General features: G+C 40.5%; 1 protein-coding gene across 3 annotated transcripts; it reads left to right on the top strand.

The window, feature by feature from the left end:
- Positions 1-4,542: 4,542 nt before the first annotated feature.
- ENPP4 (ectonucleotide pyrophosphatase/phosphodiesterase 4) lies at positions 4,543-20,159 on the top strand. 3 transcript variants are annotated; one of them, XM_027602914.2, is made up of 4 exons: positions 4,543-4,774; positions 12,856-13,714; positions 14,390-14,560; positions 16,682-20,159. In XM_027602914.2, the coding sequence occupies exons 2-4, from the start codon at positions 12,889-12,891 to the stop codon at positions 17,044-17,046; spliced, it is 1,362 nt and encodes a 453-aa protein (XP_027458715.2). In that variant the 5' UTR covers positions 4,543-4,774; positions 12,856-12,888; the 3' UTR covers positions 17,047-20,159. The 3 variants fall into 3 exon arrangements, with proteins under 3 accessions (XP_027458715.2, XP_027458717.2, XP_027458718.2); XM_027602916.2 differs by having other exon boundaries at positions 4,543-4,855; XM_027602917.2 differs by lacking the exon at positions 4,543-4,774 and adding an exon at positions 9,291-9,306.
- Positions 20,160-20,171: the final 12 nt, after the last annotated feature.

Here is a 20,171-nt window from a genome sequence, read left to right as displayed (position 1 = left end):
ACCACTTTATGAAATCCTTGAAAAAATTCCTTTAGAGTAATTGAGGAATTTTTAACACTAGTTCATGACAGATAATACAGAATCACATTTAACAGGTGCATTTAAAAATAGTTTACAATCTTACCTGATTGAGATTATTAAAATGTAATCTTGCAGAAAATGGGGTGGGTGGAGAGTTTTAAACTTTCAAAATCACTGAAATACGATGATCCCCCCATTGTCCTTTCCACTCCCCTAATATTAAAGATAAAACTGGTACTGTGTTTACATTAACATCTAATATATATTAAAAAGTGAAACTTAGGGGCCCCTGGGTGGTTCAGTCGTTCGGCTCAGGTCATGATCCCAGGATCCTGGGATCGAGCCCCGCATCGGGCTCCCTGCTCTGCGGGAAGCCTGCTTCTCCCTCTCCCGCTCCCCCTGCTGTGTTCCCTCTCTCGCTGTGTCTCTCTCTGTCAAATAAATAAAATCTTTAAAATAAATAAATAAATAAATAAATAAATAAATAAATAAATAAATAGTGAAACTTAAAATACCCTTCTAGTGATTTGAAATTCTATTCACTAGTTTCGGTTTTGTTATTTAATCAGACTGAGCAGTGGATTAGAATTGTTTTTCTTTGGACAGGGCGTGGCTTTTCCTCTGAAACTTTTTTCTGTAACTTCTAACCTCTGACCCATCCCTTCCAGCAATGAGTTATGCATCCCAATTAGGAGTTTAAAAAAGAAATAGCTACATAAAGAGCTATGCTTTGGTCTAGAGAATAGGATAAAAATCTTAAAGTATTGTATGCTAATGCTGAATCTTGTAGTAAATGGGGTGGGGGAAGGGGGAGGAAAAACTGCTTCTAACATAACTGCTTCCAAACCTGACATTGGCTATGGGGGCAAAGACTCTAATTGAAATTACTTTTTGTGAATTTAGCCAAGTCAATTCTCTTTGAGGCACAACAGTCATTTGTAAATGGTGAGTTCAGATTATTGCTCCTAGTTCATTTCAATCTGTGACACAAAATGGGTTTAAACTTTCTCCTTGTTTCTAGGATTTATATAAAATTTCTTTTTCAAAAGCTGAGCTGAAAGAACATGTATAAATGAATGTTATCATTTTGCCCACTAAATGAAACAATATACATGCTAAAAATCACTATGGAAAGGAAGAATTTATGAGACTGTTATGTTTTGTTTCATTATCATTAAGTTCCTCCACTGAATCTAGAGCATGCTTTGTGGGGGAGTTAATTGCACTCATTCCCCCTCATTCCCATTGAGAAAAGAAGCAGAGTTTGGGAAAGATCTCAGCTCACGATCTGGACCCATTTGATGCCCTGGTAATTCCACATTCTTTGCTGGTTTAGATTTGGGCATAGGATGCAGTTCTAGTCAGAGTAAGTGAAGGTTGCTGGAAACTCCTGAGACAGAGAAAAGAAACCTAGAAGTCACTTCTGTTGCTCAGTGGAAGTGAAAAAATCCTCGTGAATCATTTTGTCCCCTTGTTCTCAACCACATTATCTACAAGAAGGAAACTTGACTGAATAGGACTCCCTGATCTGACCCAGCCACGTGGGCAGTGGCCGTGGATGAAGGGAGCCTTTCTGCCCTATGCCCAGCCAGCTGTCTCCACTACACATCTGACCTTTGGGGAAGTCCATTTTGTCTACTCTTTAAGCAATCATGCAGCTCATGAATGAACGAACAGGATATGCATAATCATGTGCCCCAAAGGCCAGAAAATTTAAGTTCCACTAAATTGGGCATTACGTAAATTCCCCCAGAACTCTGACTTCTGCTGACCATTGTTCAGGTTGGGGAACGTTTTTCTGGTCATAGTGATAATAATCGCTAACACCTACCATGTGTCAAACACTGCACTGAGTACTTGACTTGCTTTGTCCCATTTGTTTGACAATAGGCTGGTACTGCTTTGTCTCATTTATTTGAAAAAGAGGCTGGTACTGTAGGAGGGCTGGTTTTGCAGATGAGGAACTGGAGGCTCCTCTAGGTAAGAGACACTGGCCCCAGATCTCTGAGCTACTTACTGAGTGGCAGAGTGGGTATTAAAACTCAGGTCTGGGGGCAACCTGGGTGGCTCAGTTGGTTCCGTGTCTGCCTTTGGCTCAGGTCATGATCCCGGGGTCCTGGGATGGATGGAGCCCTGCACTGGGGTCTCTGCTCAGTGGGGAGTTTGCTTCTCCCTCTCCCTCTGTCCCCCGACCCCACTCCTGTGTGTGGTGTGTGTGCGAGCTCTCTCTCTCAAATAAATAAATAAAATCTTAAAAATACAGCAATCCAAACAACTCGGGTCTGGCAGATTCTAGGGACTGAATTACATGGCTTCTGCTGCCACTCCTTCTCGCTCTGACAACCCACAGATCTAAGATGCCCAATTCACCAGTGCACAGGCCAGCCTTGAGGTTTGCCACTGGAATTAACTTGTGAAGGTACAAATTAATCATCAACAGAATACAGTGGGCCCAAATTGTCTCTGCAGCTGCTTGCACACTCTGGGGTCCCAGCTGATGTGGGAAACAAAGGCAAAAGAAAAATTATTAAATTTCCATACGACCTACAGCCCATTGACAAGTCCTTGAAACAGGCAGAGTGACATCCCTCTAGGGACTCAACTACCTCAAAGTTAATACTTTGCTAAGAACAAAAGGCAATCCTACCCTGAAATCCCCCCCACCCCTCAGGATCCTGTAAGTCTACTTTAAGGTATAAAAATTCCTTTGGAAACTTCCTTTATCTCTAAACCCCCCAAGATACGTTTTGGCAATCATCACCCCAAGCACATGGCCCACCGATATACATCTGAAGGGTCTCATGACTAAGGTTTTATTAGATGGTAATAAATGACCTTTTCCCAACAATAGCTAGCCCCCCTCAAGGTCCTAGAAACCTTGCTTCCAAAATTCCTTAGAGATTTACACTATCCCTAACCCCCTCCCAACCTGAAAGCATATAATGGGCCACTCCTCATGACCCTGGTGCAGCTCTTTCTACCCAGGGCTCCTGTCCTCATGCTTTAATAAAATCACCTTTTTGCACCAAAGACGTCTCAAGAATTCTTTCTTGGCCATTGGCTTGGAACCCTAACATCGTCTTTCCTACATCACCAGCCATGCCTATACTTTAAAACTCACAGCCAAGATGCAGAACTTAGACCTTGATTTCTTTTTTTTTTTTTAAGATTTAATTTTAAGTAATCTCTATACCCAACGTGGGTCTCAAACTCACGACCCTAAGATCAAGAGTCACATGCTTCATCGACTGAGCCAGCCAGGTGCCCCACACAACTTGATTTCAAAGGTCCACTATCACAGGTTACTAATCCAGGTACCGGGTTTACATCCAGTAAATCCTCAACACCTGAAAATATATATTTTTTTATTTTAAATTTTTTTCTTTTTAGATTTTATTTATTTATTTGAGAGAGAGAGAGAGACAGAGATAGTGAGAGAGAGCACAAGTGGGGAGGGGAGGGAGAAGCAGGCTCCCGGCAGGGCAAGGAGCCCGACGCGGGGCTGGATCCCAGGACCCCGGGATCATGACCTGAGCCGAAGGCAGTCGCTTAACCGACTGAGCCACCCAGGCGCCCCAACACCTGAAAATATTAACATATGACTGATATTCTTAATTCATTTAATCGCATGTTTTTAAGCAACTGCTGGAGCTAGACTATTGAATATGAAAGAAAATATCCCCTTGGAGTTTGCATTTTAAAGTGAGGGGAGGCACGAACCCAGAGCACCTTAAAAGTTCCATTAAATTCAATAAACATTTAGTAAGTTCCTTTTCGACTCCAGGTCCTGTATTTGGCAGTGCAAATCCAAAGAGAAAAAAAGATACCATCCACTCTTAACCAAGTACGCCTGGGGAACGCAAGCGTTAACAAATAAATCTACTTCATTTGGTAATTTCTCTTCCTACTAGTAAGTTTAAAGATACACTCTTCCGTTCCATTAAGTTTCCAATTAAAGGCAGGAGCACAATCCCATATGCAGCTGTCAAAAGACGTGCCCATTGGTTCCCTACTGCAAGGATTGTTTCTGTGTTTCTTGTGACCTCACCTGTAAACTGCCTACTACTCAACTTTGGGTGTAAAGGTGCTCACTTTTCCAGTGAAACAGGTACTTTGGGTAGAATCACGTCGCATTTACCTCAATTCACTGGAACTAGCTGAAACCGCTCTAGACCTGTGCTGCGCCCTGGTGCAACCAAAGTCGTTTTGCCTGAGGCCACCAACGTCGCCAGGAGCCTATTAAGTAGGAGCGAACTGCGCTTGACAATAGCTAGGGGCCTTTCCGGGACTCGCTGGGTTTCAGGTCTCCTGAAGGGCACCCAGCCCTAGGATGATGGAAGAGGGGCGTGGTGGGAGATGGGAACTGACCTCCTCGAGGTCCAATGCGACCCCACCAAAAGAGCTGTATCCAGGTGGTACCTGACTCTAACCAATCGCAAAGGGAATTACATTTAACGCGGCTCCGGCAGCCAATCCGAGCACACGTCTCAGCCTCCGCCGCCCGCCGGGTCCCAGCCGGCTGGCAGCAGGTTCCGCAGTCGCGCGCCGGGCGGCTGCGCACACTCCAGAGCGCCCCCAACAAAGCGGTTCTCTGGGAGGTTGGGGCTGTTATCCGCGGCGGGGTTGCCTGTTATTGCGCAGGCGCCTCAGGAAGATCTCTGCCTCGCGCGTGTCCTTTCGGGTCTGCCTCGCCCCCAGGGCCCACGAGCGCGGGATTCCGCCAGTGCTGAGTTCCGCGCGCCGGCCGCAGCGGGTGAGTGTGAGCCTCGCGCGGCCGGCCTTCCGGAGGGAGATGCCACCCCCTCCTCGGTCGCCTGGGGCTGTGACACTAGAGGTGATGAGAACCCCCCCCTCCCCCAGCCCCTGGGGCGCCGGCGGGTCGTCCGCGAAAGGGACCCGGCGGCGCCGGGAGAGGGCTGGGCTGGGAGAGGCGGAGGGCGGTGTGGGGGGAGGAAAGAGCAGTTGGCAGGTGGTTTGGGGTGGGGGGAGGCCGTGCTGTGAAGGGTGGGGAGGGCAGTGGGCTGACGGCGGCGGGGGGGCGGAGGTGGGCGGGGGGGTGGGCTGTTTGCCACCACTGAATATTAGATCGGAGTTCATGGCAATTACATAATCAAATTTAAGAACTAATTTCCTAGAAAACCAAACAGCAAAGATAACATTTAAGTGCTTTTTATAGGCTGGACACCATATTAAGCCCTTGACAAACAGTGTTTCCTTTTCTCGGTATAGCCACCCTGTGAGATAATAACGTCCCATTATGCAGATGAGGAAATTCAGGCTCCGAGAAGTGAGGAGACGTGTTCCACATTGTACAGCTGGTGACAGGCAGATTCAGGTTTATACTAGGGCCGACTCCAGAGTGGTTTTTGCCTACTAATGTGATCTGCTGGACCTAAGCCTGCAAACTTGCTCAGTGTTATAGGAAGTCAGGGGCTCGTTTTAATGTCATGGTTTTCTTTTCTTTCTTCCTTTTTTCCCCCAGAGGTTGTTCCAGGCTATTTTAAGGAAATTAAGCTCGTTTGAAAGCAAAGAGGAGATATTTTATGTATTTTAGCTTAGCTACAAAATATAATTTGGGAGAAATTTTGATGAAAACTCAAGAAGTACCTGAGGGGTTATATTTTACTATGTAGAAGGTAAGATAGTTTTGAAGATACTAGAAAATTTTATGCGCACTTAAAAATGGGAGAATTATTTAGAATCCCAGAATTTTTAGGACTGAGAAAGTCTTCTAGAGTAGTTTTTTTTCCTTAGAACAATAAGAAAATAATAATCCAGAGGAAATCAAGGTTTCCCATGTCCGCAGACAATGCTATTTTATTTTAAAGCTGTATAAAAGTTTCATTATAAATATTTATGAAGTCTTTAGGGCTTTTGTATTACAAAGCAGATGGCCAGCTAATGGTGACAAATATCTTTCACCATTTCCTGTAACTGCTATACTCTCCCAGCTTCACCTGGGCTAAGAATGCCAGTGGGAATTGCCTGACATGCATTCCATCCAGGTAGAAACAGTCATCCCAGTCGCGGTAGAGCATGTTTTGTCCCCTGAGTGGAAGATGACTACCTACTACTTCTGGTGGCTGTTGGGATATTTGGATGTAGTCCAGATGCTTTTTTTTTTTTTTGTCTCTTCCCTCCGCTATTTTTTTTTTTTTTTTTGGTTTGAAAAATTAACAGAATTTTTCTCAAAGTTTAGTCATATAACAATTGGTGATTTTACTTCCTTGAAAACTACTTGAGAACTTTTCACTGGTATTTTTTTTATCGATTAACACCCCCTGTTAGGGGCACCTGGGTGGCTCAGTCCTTAAGCATCTGCCTTCTGCTCAGGTCTTGATCCCAGGGCCCCTGGGATCAAGCCCCGCATCCTTCTCCCTGCTCCGCGGGAAGCCTACTTCTCCATCTCCTACTCCCCCTGCTTGTGTTCCTGCTCTCTCTCTCTCTCTCTCTGTCAAATAAATAAATAAAATCTTTAAAAAACAACAGCAACAACACCCCCTGTTTGAATGAAACAATGCAGTAGACGTAGATAGAGGCATTGCTAATGAACATGTTGTGGTAGGAAAAGTTTCGGTAATCATTTGGAGTTTATTACTAGTCTTGTTAACTGGCTGTTAATAGACTTGTGAACTTGTTGGGGGCATGAATTCGTAAGTGCGTAGTAAAGCTACTAAATTGCTTTCTGAGCTTGGCCAGTCACTGGACTTCAGCTCTATCATATGTAAAAAGGGGTTGGACTAAATTATTTCTAATTATTTTAAGGTTGCACAGTAATATTCTGCCTGTCATAGTTCAGACTTTTTGCTAACAAAGCAGCTTTGTAACGAAAATGGATAAAAAGAAACTAAACTTGAGGGCTTGTTCTGTAACACTATATGCATCCCCATTTCACAAACACCAAAACTAAGTCTGGGAGAAGTTAGATCTGCTTACAGTTGCCCATCGACTAAATGTGAGCTTAAGTTCTGGGACTTACTTCACATTTAGCGTGAAATGTAAATGTGAAATTTCTCTGATTTCAGGGCCTATAATCTTTCTGCTCTATGCTGCTCTGTCTAGGGCATAAGGATCCTAACAGTGTGCTAATGCATTCCTGAACCCCAGGATAAATAGCATATGTGATTGAACATCATTTTCACTCAAGATTTAGGGAAGAAATATTTTGATTTATATGTATTCTGAGAGAGGGTCAGACACAGGTTTTTGTTTGGCTATAGTTTTTGCATTTGGAAGGTGTTATAAAACATTTTCATGTTAAAACACCCAAGTCTATTATGGAATATAAATTTCACATAATTTTGGGAGTAAATTGAGACATCAAAGATGTTTCCTGTTTTGTTTTTTTAAAGATTTTATTTATTTGAGAGAGAGAATGAGAGAGAGAGAGCATGAGAGGGGGGAGGGTCAGAGGGAGAAGCAGACTCCCTGCTGAGCAGGGAGCCCGATGTGGGACTCGATCCCGGGACTCCAGGATCATGACCTGAGCCGAAGGCAGTCGCTTAACCAACTGAGCCACCCAGGTGCCCTGTTTCCTGTTTTTTGGCAGGGCATTTCAGATGCTTTTAAGATTACAATTTTATTCCCTCTTTTTGTTGTTGTTAGTATAATAACTTTATTGAGATATAATTCACACTCTATCCAGTTCACACACTTAAAGTGTACAGTTATATGGAATCATGGAACCATCACCACAGTCAATATGAGAACATTTTCATCTCCCCAGAAACAAACCTCATACCATTGGCATTTACTCCCCATTTCTCCCAGCCCTTTGCCTGAGCACTACCAGTGTACTTCCATCTCTAATAGATTTGCCTGTCTTAGGCATTTCATCTAAAGAGTCATAGGGTAAGAGATCTTTTGTGATTGCCTTCTTTCACTTAGCAAAATGCGTCAGGGTTTATCCACTTGTAGTGTCTGTTAACACTTCATTCCTTTTTATGGTCAAATAATATTCCACGGTATGGATAGACCACATTTTATTTGTCCATTTTTCATCACCTGATGGGCATTTGAGTTGTTTCCATTTCTTGGCCCTTAAAAACAATGCTGCTGTGAACATTTGTGTGTATAAGTTTTATTTAGTGTGAGCATCTGTTTTAATTTCTCTTGGACATATGCCTAGTAGTTGAATTTCTGGGTAATATGGTGACTCTGTTTAAACTTTTAAAGATCTGCCAGAATGTTTTCCAGGTGGCTCTCGCATTTTACATTCTCACCAGCACTGTATAAATGTTCCAGTTCTCTTTGCACCCTCCCTAACTCTTGTTCTTATCGGTCTTTTTTATTCTCTCCATCCTCCTGGGTCTGAAGTGGTATTTCATTGTGGTTTTGATTTGCATTTCCCTGATGATGTTGAACATCTTTTCATGTGCTTACTTGCCACCTGTTAAAGATTAACAGGAGAAAGGTCTTTTCAGAGCCTTTGCTCGTTTTTTAATTGGATTGTTTGACTTTTTATTTTTAAGTTGCTACAATTTTTTATATATTCTAATTATAAATCACTTATCAGACAATTTCCAAATATTTTCTCGCATTTTGTGGGTTGTCTTTTCTCTTTCTTCATGGTATCCTTTATTTTTTTTTTATTTTTTATTTTTTAAAGATTTTATTTATTTATTTGAGAGAGAACGAGAGATAGAAAGCACGAGAGGGAAGAGGGTCAGAGGGAGAAGCAGACTCCCCGCCGAGCAGGGAGCCCGATGTGGGACTCGATCCCGGGACTCCAGGATCATGACCTGAGCCGAAGGCAGTCGCTTAACCAACTGAGCCACCCAGGCACCCCTCATGGTATCCTTTAAAACACAAAGGTTTTTAGTCTCAATGAAGTCCAATTTCTTTATTTCTTTTTTTTTTTTTTTTGGTTGCCTGTGCTTTTACTGCTGTACCTAAGAAGGCTTTGCCTAACTCAAGGTCATGAAGATTTACTTCTATATTTTCTTCTAAGAGTTTTATAGTTTTAGCTCTAAATTTTGGTCCATCAGCCATTTGTAGTTAATTTTGGTGCATAGTATGAGATGAGGGGTCCAAATTCATTCTCTGGCATGTGGATTTACAACTGTCCAGGCATCATTTTTGAATTGATTTGGTACCCCTCTGTTCTTAGAGACAAATTTGTTGAAAAAGGTTTGGCTATCGTGTTAGAAACAAGACTTACTGGTGTATGGCTCTCAAACACAGCGTTACAAAGAAGTTTTGGTCTTATAGAACAGAGTTCATTCACCCTTATCTTTGTTCTTTCAGGATGACAGCCTGATTCATTACTTTATTTATGCCCCAATTGTGAGTATGACAGATTTGAAAAGTGTAAAGCCCTCATGGCACATACATACATTTTTGTGGTATAATCTTAGTTATATTAGATATGTATTGAGTGATTTAAAAAAAAAATAAAAGAGTGTTTGGGCAAGACTTCATGTGCGGGAGGTAACTTCAGGATGTTTGGGAGCACAAACTATTACTGAAGAGCTGTTATAGGTCACCTATAAGTCACTCAGATAAATGCCCGTTATCTTTTACACGTCTTTGTAATATATTTGAGGCAGATGGCGATGATGAAAGATGGTAAAGGAGAGCACGGTTGGCGATGATTTCTGTAACTCTTTCACAGTAATGTGTAGGTGGGTTCGGCCTGGGTACCGCAGGGGTTTGACTGCCAGGCTGAAGTGTTTGTGTAGGCAAGGGGACTCTATGAACATTTTTTTCTAGAGGAGTGTTATGAACAGAGCTCCACCCAGGAAGATTAAGTTGGGAGCAGATATTAGGTAACAAAGGGGAGGGTGAATAAGGTGGGAAGGTCAGGTAAAAGACAGAAGCGCTCCCACGGGAGGTATTAAGGGCCTTTAGAAGTACGGCAGCAGCAGCAGAGATGGAAAGAATGGGGAGCTGTTCAAAAGGCAGGTTCCTGGCTTCTCCTCTAGCCTGACTGAGTCAGAATTTCCTAGGTGTACAGACTGGGCCGCTGCACTTGTAACCAGCTCCCCTCAGTGATTTTTCTGTCTACTGTGCTGTGGTAGGTGATATGCAAATAGAATCGATGAGGCTGGCACGGATGGTTTGCTCAGGGCAGCTCTGGTGTGAGAGAATGGGGAAGCTGTTTTAAAGGCTGGGGAACGAAGGAAAGGAGAAAGATTTGGAGGTGCAGAGAATGCATTCAGTTTGACATACATCAGGCTTGCCTTGCCCGCAGAATAGTTTGTGCGGTGGAATTGGTGGGGAATGTAAACTGGTTGCTGAGGAGGGAAAGAGCCAGGGCAGTACATGAAGACGGTTTGTGGCATGCCTGGGTGGCTCAGTTGGTTAAGCGGCTGTTTTCGGCTCAGGTCATGATCCCGGGGTCCTGGGATCGAGCCCCGCATCGGGCTCCCTGCTCCGCGGGGAGCCTGCTTCTCCCTCTCCCTCTGCCTGCCGCTCCCCCTGCTTGTGCTCTCTCTATCTCTCTGTCAAATAAAAAAAATAAAATCTTTAAAAAAAAAAGACCGTTTGTACAAAATAGATTTATGGGTAGCTTTAAGATATGGTACCACCGATTTGCTGTTTCAGTCTACTCTTACTGGAAACAAATACTTGTGTACTCAGAAAACAGGGAAGCAGCTCAGTCCCAGCTTTCCTGGAGACCAGTGTGGCCTCCTCACAGGTTGTCCCGTTGCTGGAGCCCAGCGCAGTAGCCTGCATACTGTTGCCGTGTGACTGAACTCACACTGACCGACTGAGGGAGGAGGGGAGTTGTGCGTGGACACTAGGTTGGGGGCACCAAATACTGAATGAGAAGAGAAATGCCGTTCTCTGTCTCGATCCTTGAGAGTTGATATTGCGGAGCCATGGCTGGGACCGTGTCTGTACAGTGTGTCTCCTGTACCAAACAGCACTGGTACTGTTCTCTTTGGAGAGCTGATTTGGTTTTGTTATTCCGTCCTGTTTTGGGTTTCATGGATGGCATCAGCAACAGATGATGCATGCACCACACTCAGAAGACAGCCCGTCTCAGGTTAAAATGTAGACTTTTCAGACCCAAAGACTCTTAGAAACAAGATTCTGTGCCTTTGGTCTTCCCAATTTGAAGTTCCTAGTTCTGAGACGGTCCCAGCTTCAGTCAGCAGATGTTTGAATGACTGCGTACACACAGGTCATCTAGCTGGTATGTTTGAAGGAAAGAAAGTCTCTGCCTTCAAGTAATTGTGGTTTAGTTGGGAGAAAGAAGAACACACAGTAAATGGCTCCTGAACTTAATCATCATGTCAGTTAGCTTGTGGCTGCTTCTGTCTGGGACCTCAAGGTGCAAACCCCCCGCAGCCATACCTTGGGTCTTCTTACTCTGAGATAATGAATTCACTCACCTCAGACTACAGCCTCACATCCTTGCAACTTCCCTCAGAACCTCTCTACTTCACAATCTGTATCAGTTTGAGCTTAGATGCTGCAGTTCAGATTTTAGTCACTCCCTAGTCAGGATCTTGAACTGCCTTTGTTATACTTCAGTTTCTCACAGAGTCTCAAGTGCAGGCACAATCAGCTGCCAGTTTTGTTCAGGCCTGTGCCAGGGCCTCTAAATTGCTAGAGAAAACCAGTCAACAGTGTCACTAAAAATTCAGCTTTGACCACCCATCCTCCTGTTGCCCTGTACGCTCTCCCATTCTCCATGTTGGCCGTTTCAGACATTCTGTTTCTCAAACCCTTGAACATTTTACCATTCTCCTCTCTCTCAATAATTGCCCCTACCTTTTGCAGCACAGAGAATACAGCTCCCTTCATCTCCAACCCTCAGACCTGTTAGCTTACCTAGCTTTAGCTCCTTCTCTCCTATTACAGTGGAAGACATATCCTGTCCAACTAAAGTGGATCATCCTACCTAAATCACCTATCCTGTTTTCTGAAGGACCAAAGATGATAGAGACTGAAGGCAGGGAGATTTATTATGGGAAAGCTGTTTTTATAATCAGTGAAATAATGCAAAATCAGAGCTCTAAGCCTGGGCTATTAGGTAAACTAGTTATGTCCTTGATAGTAAAGAGGAAGTTTAAGGGATATGGTGAAGTTCATTTCAACAGCTGTTGGATTTCTTCAGAAGTCATTGTGGCAGCCATGTCCCTGTAGGCTTTGTCTGTCAACCTCCTGTAAATACTGGGTATGTATAGATTAAGGTGGGATATTTTTCTTAGGTAATATTTATTTCTTACCCCCCTTTTTCATGCCAGTATCTCCAACAGGAGCTGGTGGTGAGTCAGCATGGTAGAATTTCCACCACCTATTTCTGTGGCTTAAAAGGAATATAGGTTACCAGTCGTTAAACTAGAAAAAGAATCTCCCTCTCTGGAGCCTCTGAAGGCCTGGAAGGATCATTTTTCTTCATCTGTTCTTATTAAGTTTTTTTTTAAAGATTGTCTTTTTAAGTAATCTCTACACCCAACATGGGTGCGAACTTATACCCTGAGATCAAGAGTTGCTTGTGCACTGACTGAACCAGCCTGGCAGCCCTGTTCTTATTAAGTCTTTAGAATAATGTCTGCTACTACAGAAAAGCAAAGCAACAAACAGGAGTATTTCTGTGGCGTATAAGAATGGCCCATACCCCCTTCAGAGCATGAAGGATGGGGCAGGACATGTATAAATAGGAAATTGGACAAGTAAAGACAATTTTTGTGTTTTTTTTCCCAATTTTAGCTTTATTCAGTTATCTTTCAGTAAATGACCTTACTTAATTTTAAGTTGATATAAAGCTGGTATATAAAAAGTTTATGAATTTTGCTTCTCTTCTCCTGATGGCTAAACTTCTGAAACTTAATCCAAATTACAACAGCACTACCACTTATGAACTGTGTTTTTATATTTTAGGAACCCTGATTGCTCTCCTTCAACACATTCATTATGAAGTTATTAGTAATACTTTTATTTTCTGGACTTATAACTGGTTGTAGAGGTAACTCTTCCCATAACCTGCCACCCAAGTTACTACTGGTATCCTTTGATGGTTTCAGAGCTGACTATCTACAGAACTATGAATTTCCTCATCTCCAGAATTTTATCAAAGAAGGAGTCCTGGTAGAGCATGTTGAAAATGTCTTTATCACAAAAACATTTCCAAACCACTACAGTATTGTGACAGGCTTGTATGAAGAAAGCCATGGCATCGTGGCTAATTCCATGTATGATGTAATCACAAAGAAACATTTTTCTGACTTTGATGACAAGGATCCTTTTTGGTGGAATGAGGCAGTACCTATTTGGGTGACCAATCAGCTTCAGGAAAACAGATCAAGTGCCGCTGCTATGTGGCCTGGAACAGACGTACCCATTCACAATACCACACCTTCCTATTTTATGAATTATAGCTCTTCAGTGTCATTTGAGGAGAGACTAAATAATATTACCATGTGGCTGATGAATTCGAACCCACCAGTTACCTTTGCAACACTCTATTGGGAAGAGCCAGATGCGAGTGGCCACAAATATGGACCCGAAGATAAAGAAAACATGTACAGAGTGTTGAAAGAAGTAGATGACCTTATTGGTGAGCTAGTCCACAAACTCAAGGTGCTAGGATTGTGGGAAGATCTCAATGTGATCATTACAAGTGATCATGGGATGACCCAGTGCTCTAAGGACAAACTGATAAACTTGGATCTCTGCATTGATCATTCAAGCTACACTCTTGTAGATTTGACTCCAGTTGCTGCTATACTTCCCAAAATAAGTAAGTAACCTTTTAGCTGAGGGATATTTGAAGGAAGCAATTGATTGAGGAGGGAGGGTTTTGTAAAAGAATACAGCCTCTGGCTTTTTGTAGTGTAGTACCATATATTCTTACTCGGAGTGCGATTATATGTTTTCCCCCTTAAGTAATAAGTCTTTAAGCAGTTAGTCTAAGGTTCATGTTCAAAGAGATTACTTCCTTGCTTTTCGATATATTTCTTAATTATTCACACTAATGGAAAAAGGAAATTTTTATCCTTAAAAAACATCTTGGATTTTTGTGTGAGGTGTACTGTTTATCTATTGATCTTAGAATTAGTAATTAGCAGCAATATGTAATTAGTTTATATTTACTTAGGAAGCTATACATGAAAATGTCCCCTTTTGTATAAAAGTCCACCAGAGAGAATCACAAAATGAAAAAGAGATATGTGAATGCTTGGAAAGGTAGGGGTGTGTGTGTGTGTGTGTGTGTGTGTGTGTGTGTGTGTGTGTGTGTGTGTGTGTGTGTGTCAAACAGTGTCACATAATTATTGCTCTGTTTTTTTAAGAATTAAAAGTGATTTAATAGACGACATTGTTCAGGATTTGTTTCCAGTTATTCTAGTTAGAAGTATTTTTTTTCCTTATCAGCCAATCATGACTTTTTTCCTTTACTGTTTCCTTTTTCTTCCAGATACAACAGAGGTTTATAACAAACTGAAAATCTGTAACCCTCACATGAATGTTTATCTCAAAGAAGACATTCCTGCCAGATTTCATTACCAACATAATGATCGAATTCAGCCTATTATTTTGGTTGCTGATGAAGGCTGGACAATTGTGTTAAATAAGTCATTACCAAAATGTAAGTATTTAGGATATTTCTCTTGTATTCTGGGGATAAATCACACATTGTGACATTGTTCTGTTAACGGGGTACTTTGATTTAGAGATATTAACACTGTCTAATCAGTTCACTTTTTGACTGGATTAATTCTCAGGTTTTCATTCAACAGTAATTTATAACCACAGTTTACCCTTAGATGAGGAGGGCGGGTGACCTTAAGGGCAAAGGTATAGTTTTACTTTCTTACCCACACTGCAGTTACTGTCAGTAACTTTTCAAGGTTGGTTCTCTTGATTTGTAGAAAATGAGGGAGAAGTAAAGAAACAAAATAAAAGGGGAAAGATTTGATAGTTTAAATGCTTTTTTAAATTTTGTATGTGTTAAAAAGCATTGTCCAAGTAACCCAAGGTCTTTCCCCAATGATGAAATCATTTACCTGAGTGCTCTAGCTATTTGGAACACTGGGCAAAAACCAGAACAGGTGTATCAAAACCTCTCCTAGAGCTGAGGAGATATAGAGGAGGGGAGTTACAGATTCCCCTGAACCGAAGTTTATTTATCCATATGTTAAATTCAATTTGAGTACTTTAAAAAAAACAACAACAAAAAAAACTGGTTTTGTAGTCTGTAGCAGGAGTCAGAACACTTTTTTCTGTAAAAGGCCAGATAGTAAATATGTTAGGCTTTATAGGCCAGCTGGTTTCTATCTCAGTTCTGCCTTGTCCTGGAAAAGCAGCAGTGGACATTAAACAAACTGATGTGGGAGTGTTGAAATGAAGCTTTGTTTACAAAAACAGGTAGAGGGCTGAATTTGGCCAGGGACTATAGTGTGCAGATCCTTGATCTATAGCAAATCAGAAGCTTCAGACAAGGATAAGACTAAAGGTTAATGGAATTTATATGTTATTTATACTTATATACTCACTGTTGAAAACTTAGAAAACACAGAAAAGCTTAGAAAAGAGAAAAAAATCTGTCAATACAGAGGTATGGAGTTCCCCCCTTCTAAACTTTTTTCTGTTACATATACATGTATGTTTTTACATTATTGAATTTATAAAGTCTATATAAAGTTATATATTCTGTTAATTATGTTGATCACATTCATTATTTCTTTTTTTTTTTGATTATTTATTTGAGAGAGCGAGAATGAGAGAGAGAGCGAGAGAGAGCACATGAGAGGGGGGAGGGTCAGAGGGAGAAGCAGACTCCCTGCTGAGCAGCAGGGAGCCCGATGCGGGACGCCATCCCGCGACTCCAGGATCATGACCTGAGCCGAAGGCAGTCGTTTAACCAACTGAGCCACCCAGGCGCCCCACATTCATTATTTCTATTATGAAATATTTCAGACATGAAATTAAGGGATGATATGGCACAAACTGATATACTCACCACTCAGTCACTTGTACTTCATATGAAAGCAGGAGCTTATCAGTGCAACAGGCGTACACTAAAAGGGAATATTTGCCAAAATAAAGCTAAAAACTGAGAATCTGGTATTGGGGTTCTGTCCGGGACTGTCATGTTTTTCTGTGAGTTCGATTTGGAGTTAGAGGTTGGTGAAGTGGTCAGACTTCACATTGAATACAAGAACCCCTTTAGTTAACATTCTCACTTGGCCCTCCAGAGGTCGAGGGGTTCATTCACTATCAGTAAACCAGGAGTATATAATATAATCCTGTCTCTTATCATGGGAGCAATTGATGTAGGTAAGGCTGCAGATGCACTTCTTCCCTGTTCACTGGTTTTACTCACTTCTGCTCTCCCCAGTTATTTAGGACCCTCAGCCCAGCTACTCGCTTCTGGGCACTAGTGCTCTTTGCATGCACACCGTGCTGGACATTGATGGGTGAAATGAGTGGGGCTGGCACTGACAGGTGCATCAGGTTGAGAAATAGTTTTAAACCTCGGGTCATGACCACTTGGAAAAGGGGTATATGTGTGAAATAGGGGACGTGGCTGAGTTGAACAAAACAGAAAATTTTCTTTCTGGCCCCCATCTGGTCCAACTAATCAGAATTTTAATGGATGGAAATTACACTGGCAAGAATCAGTATATTTACACTAGAAGAAGTTATTTTGTAATAGAAAGATCAGTCTTTCTTTTAGGAACTAACATAATTTTGTTCTTTTTTTCAGTAGGTGACCATGGTTATGATAATTCTTTGTCTAGTATGCATCCATTTCTAGCTGCCCACGGTCCAGCATTCCACAAAGGCTACAAACACAGCACAATTAACAGTGTGGATATTTATCCAATGATGTGCCACATCCTGGGATTAAAACCACATCCCAATAATGGAACCTTTGGTCATACTAAGTGTTTGTTAGTTGACCAGTGGTGCATTAATCTCCCGGAAGCCATTGGAATTGTTATCGGTGCCCTCTTGGTCTTAACCACGCTAACGTGCCTCATTATAATCATGCAGAATAGACTGTCCGTACCCCGTCCATTTTCCCGACTTCAGCTGCAAGAAGACGACGATGATCCTTTAATTGAGTAACATGTGCTGGAGTTTATAAAGTATCTTTGATTAGTCACAATACCAAGGATATACTCAAGAAATGGTGTTCTAACGATGAAAAATATACCTTGAAAGACAAAGAACTTAGACCAAGTATGCTAGAATTATTTTGTTTTTCCTTGTGCTTTGTTTTGGTGCATCAGCTAATACAAAAAACCCTGACCATAGTAAAAATTGCTAGTAAATCATTAGTTAACACCAACTATTTCTCTTAACTGGAAACTTTTTTTTTATGAAAAATATTGCCTCTGCCTTTTTTTTTTTTGCAATGAAGATTTGACACATTTTTAAATAAAAATATATCAAAATTTAGTAGGCATGCTTTTCTAACAGATTTTTATATTTGTAACTGGAATAACAGAAATCTTTATGCAATTAGTGGATTTTGTGTATCAGGAAGGAAAAGTTTTCTATATTTTTATATTTAATAACTTTTAATAGAGTTTATATCCCAAGTAAACCTGTGACATAGGAGGACCTCTGTGATGGTTAATAAAATTGGTTTACCAGGCAGAACAGATCTAGCATTTGAAGAAATTATTTTAAGAAAAACTATTATAAAAAACATAACAAAGACCATGTGATACAAAGCTTGAGTCTTCACCGTTGTGTTTTTGTTAAGATTCATAAGCTATTGAAGTCAGGAAAGATATCTTTTGAAGATTTTTGCTAATAAGAAATTAAGAAAATGGAAAGAATTGCTTTTCTCTGTGCTTAATGCCATCGTGGAAGTTCCTTTGTGTGTGTGTGTGCGTGCATGCACGCAAGTGCACGTGTGCATAAGTGTGTTTGTGTGTATGAATGTGTAGACTTCCTGTGACTGACCGAGGCGGTCAGAGCGGCTGGTCTGTGGGCTGACTTCCACATTCCCATGGAATGTGGCTCTCAGCAAAGGGTATATTTGCACTTCATATTTGTTTACTTTCTTTAGTGACTCACAAGCTAAAGTCATAACTTAAGAAAGTTCCTTAGTTTTTGTTACTGAGTTTTACTTTCTCATGTTGCTATTGTAACCAGAGATATCCAAGTGCTGTTAAAAAAAAAAAAAAAAAATGTATGACCTGAATACGAATCTGGCTTCAGTTGGGTCAGAACGAGGAAGGGAGATTTTGATATCTACCTTTGGGACGTCTATGCCTTACTTTTTAGGCAATAAGTAGTTAAATTTAAAATGGAATTTGGTATCTTTGCATCCTTCCCACTATTCCTGTGTTAAGTGGCAGAATAAACTCTAAGCGCTGTTAACATTCTGTATGTAGCCTGAGTGCTGCCCCTGCTGTTTCTCCAGTGTTTGGTTCACAGAAGTATTTACCCTGCTCTGATTTTTTTTTAACATACATGTTCAGAGCTAAGGATTTGTTGTGAAGAACTGCCATCCAACTTTGCTAGGTAGTACTTTCTAATAATCAAAAGTAATATGCAGAAACTGACTTGTGGCAGACAAGATTGTAACTGTTAAAGGAAAAATGGGGTTCAGGAACCATCCATCAGGACCTGATGCAAGCAATTAATAGTGTGATATTTAAAGTTTTGACAGTATAAAATAAACTAGGTAACTTTTACAGATAAAAAAATTACCTACAATAAATATGCAACCCAATTAAGTGTTGATTATCTGTGATGGTAAAGAACAATGGTACTAATCATTAGACATAGAATTCATCCTATTTGGTCACTGCTCATTTTGTGATTCGAGGATTCGGTACCTATTGTTTTGGGGGTTCTTGAAAAGCATTTCTGCAGCCTGTATAAACAGTTCATGCTATTGGTCATAAGTTGACTGTATTAAGAATAGCATAGTAAATAAATGAAATAAAACCAGTAGGGTTAATTTTACTTTTTGACAAATTTTATTTCATTTTTTTTTCACATAAAAGTTATCCTAGAGGTCTTCTGAACAAAATAATAGAAAAATTTCTTTCTGTCTCAATTTCCATTTAAAAAAAGGACAGTCACATTTAACACAGTGGACACTTTTTGAAGTATCTAAAATAATAGGATATTTTATACTAGTTCAGTAGAGCTTGGTCCTTGCAGTGCTGTTTTAGTGATTACATTAGTTTGATTGGTGGTTATGAGTTTCAGAAATCTATATGTAGCATCTAGCCTGTGAGTGGATTTCATATGGGATGGAATGGGAGGGATACTCTGTCAATGTCTTAACCCTTTGAACAAGACATTTACCTATTTGTCTTGTCTTTCATTCCATTCTCAAAATATTAACTTTAATTAAAATTGTAAATTTTTTTGTATATATGCTGATGGGAGAAAACAGTATTTATTTAATCACAGAGACGTTTATATGTTATTATTTTGAACTTTATGTTAATTCATTTGTATCTTTACAAAATTATCACTGTTAAAGCCAATGAGTACACAGAAAATCCTTTAGTGAAGCCAGCTTTTTACACTGAGGTTTTGGTATGTATTTTGTTAAATAATTGGCTAATATCCTGCCATGTTTTCTAGGTGATGGAAAGTATTTGGCTCCAGGAAACATTTAACTGTTTATGACAACGATAGTCAAAGGTAATAGGAAAACTTACTGAGTGGTTTTTGTTAATTCAGTGAGTGAATTCAGAGTAAGAGCATTTACTTATAAAGGACAGTTCTGCTGTTATTAATGTGCAAGTTCTTCTGGTAAACAGCAATAGAATTCTAATATAAATTATTCCAATGCTGTGTACTATAGGTTTTGTGTTATTGTTTCATTAAGCTTGGTATAAGAATTTAAAGATAAAATTCTTGGAACATTAAAAGATTAAAAAGGCCTTTGCATTGTTCTTGGGTGTCTCCCTCTCTTGTCCATATTTGGTAAGCTTTAAGGATGATGGCATTTAATTCCTTTTATTTGGAGGGTTTTACGTCGTTGCGAATACATAAAGTTATAAATGAAGGACAAAGATGGGAAGTATGTATTTTTTTGTCACTTCTTAAAATAGTGTGTAAATAAAATGACATGAGTATGCTTTAAAGAAATCTGTATGTAGTGCCTTAAGTTGAAGTAAAATATATTTTGACTATAATGTCTGAATTCATAATGATTTTGCTTATGATTAAAACATTTTATGTGAATAAAGTCTACCAAAATACTTTTACTGTAA

The sequence above is a fragment of the Zalophus californianus genome, chromosome 7 (assembly GCF_009762305.2).
Source record: "Zalophus californianus isolate mZalCal1 chromosome 7, mZalCal1.pri.v2, whole genome shotgun sequence".
In the NCBI taxonomy this organism is placed as follows: Eukaryota; Metazoa; Chordata; class Mammalia; order Carnivora; family Otariidae; genus Zalophus; species Zalophus californianus.
This window is presented reverse-complemented; position numbering and strand designations above follow the sequence as displayed.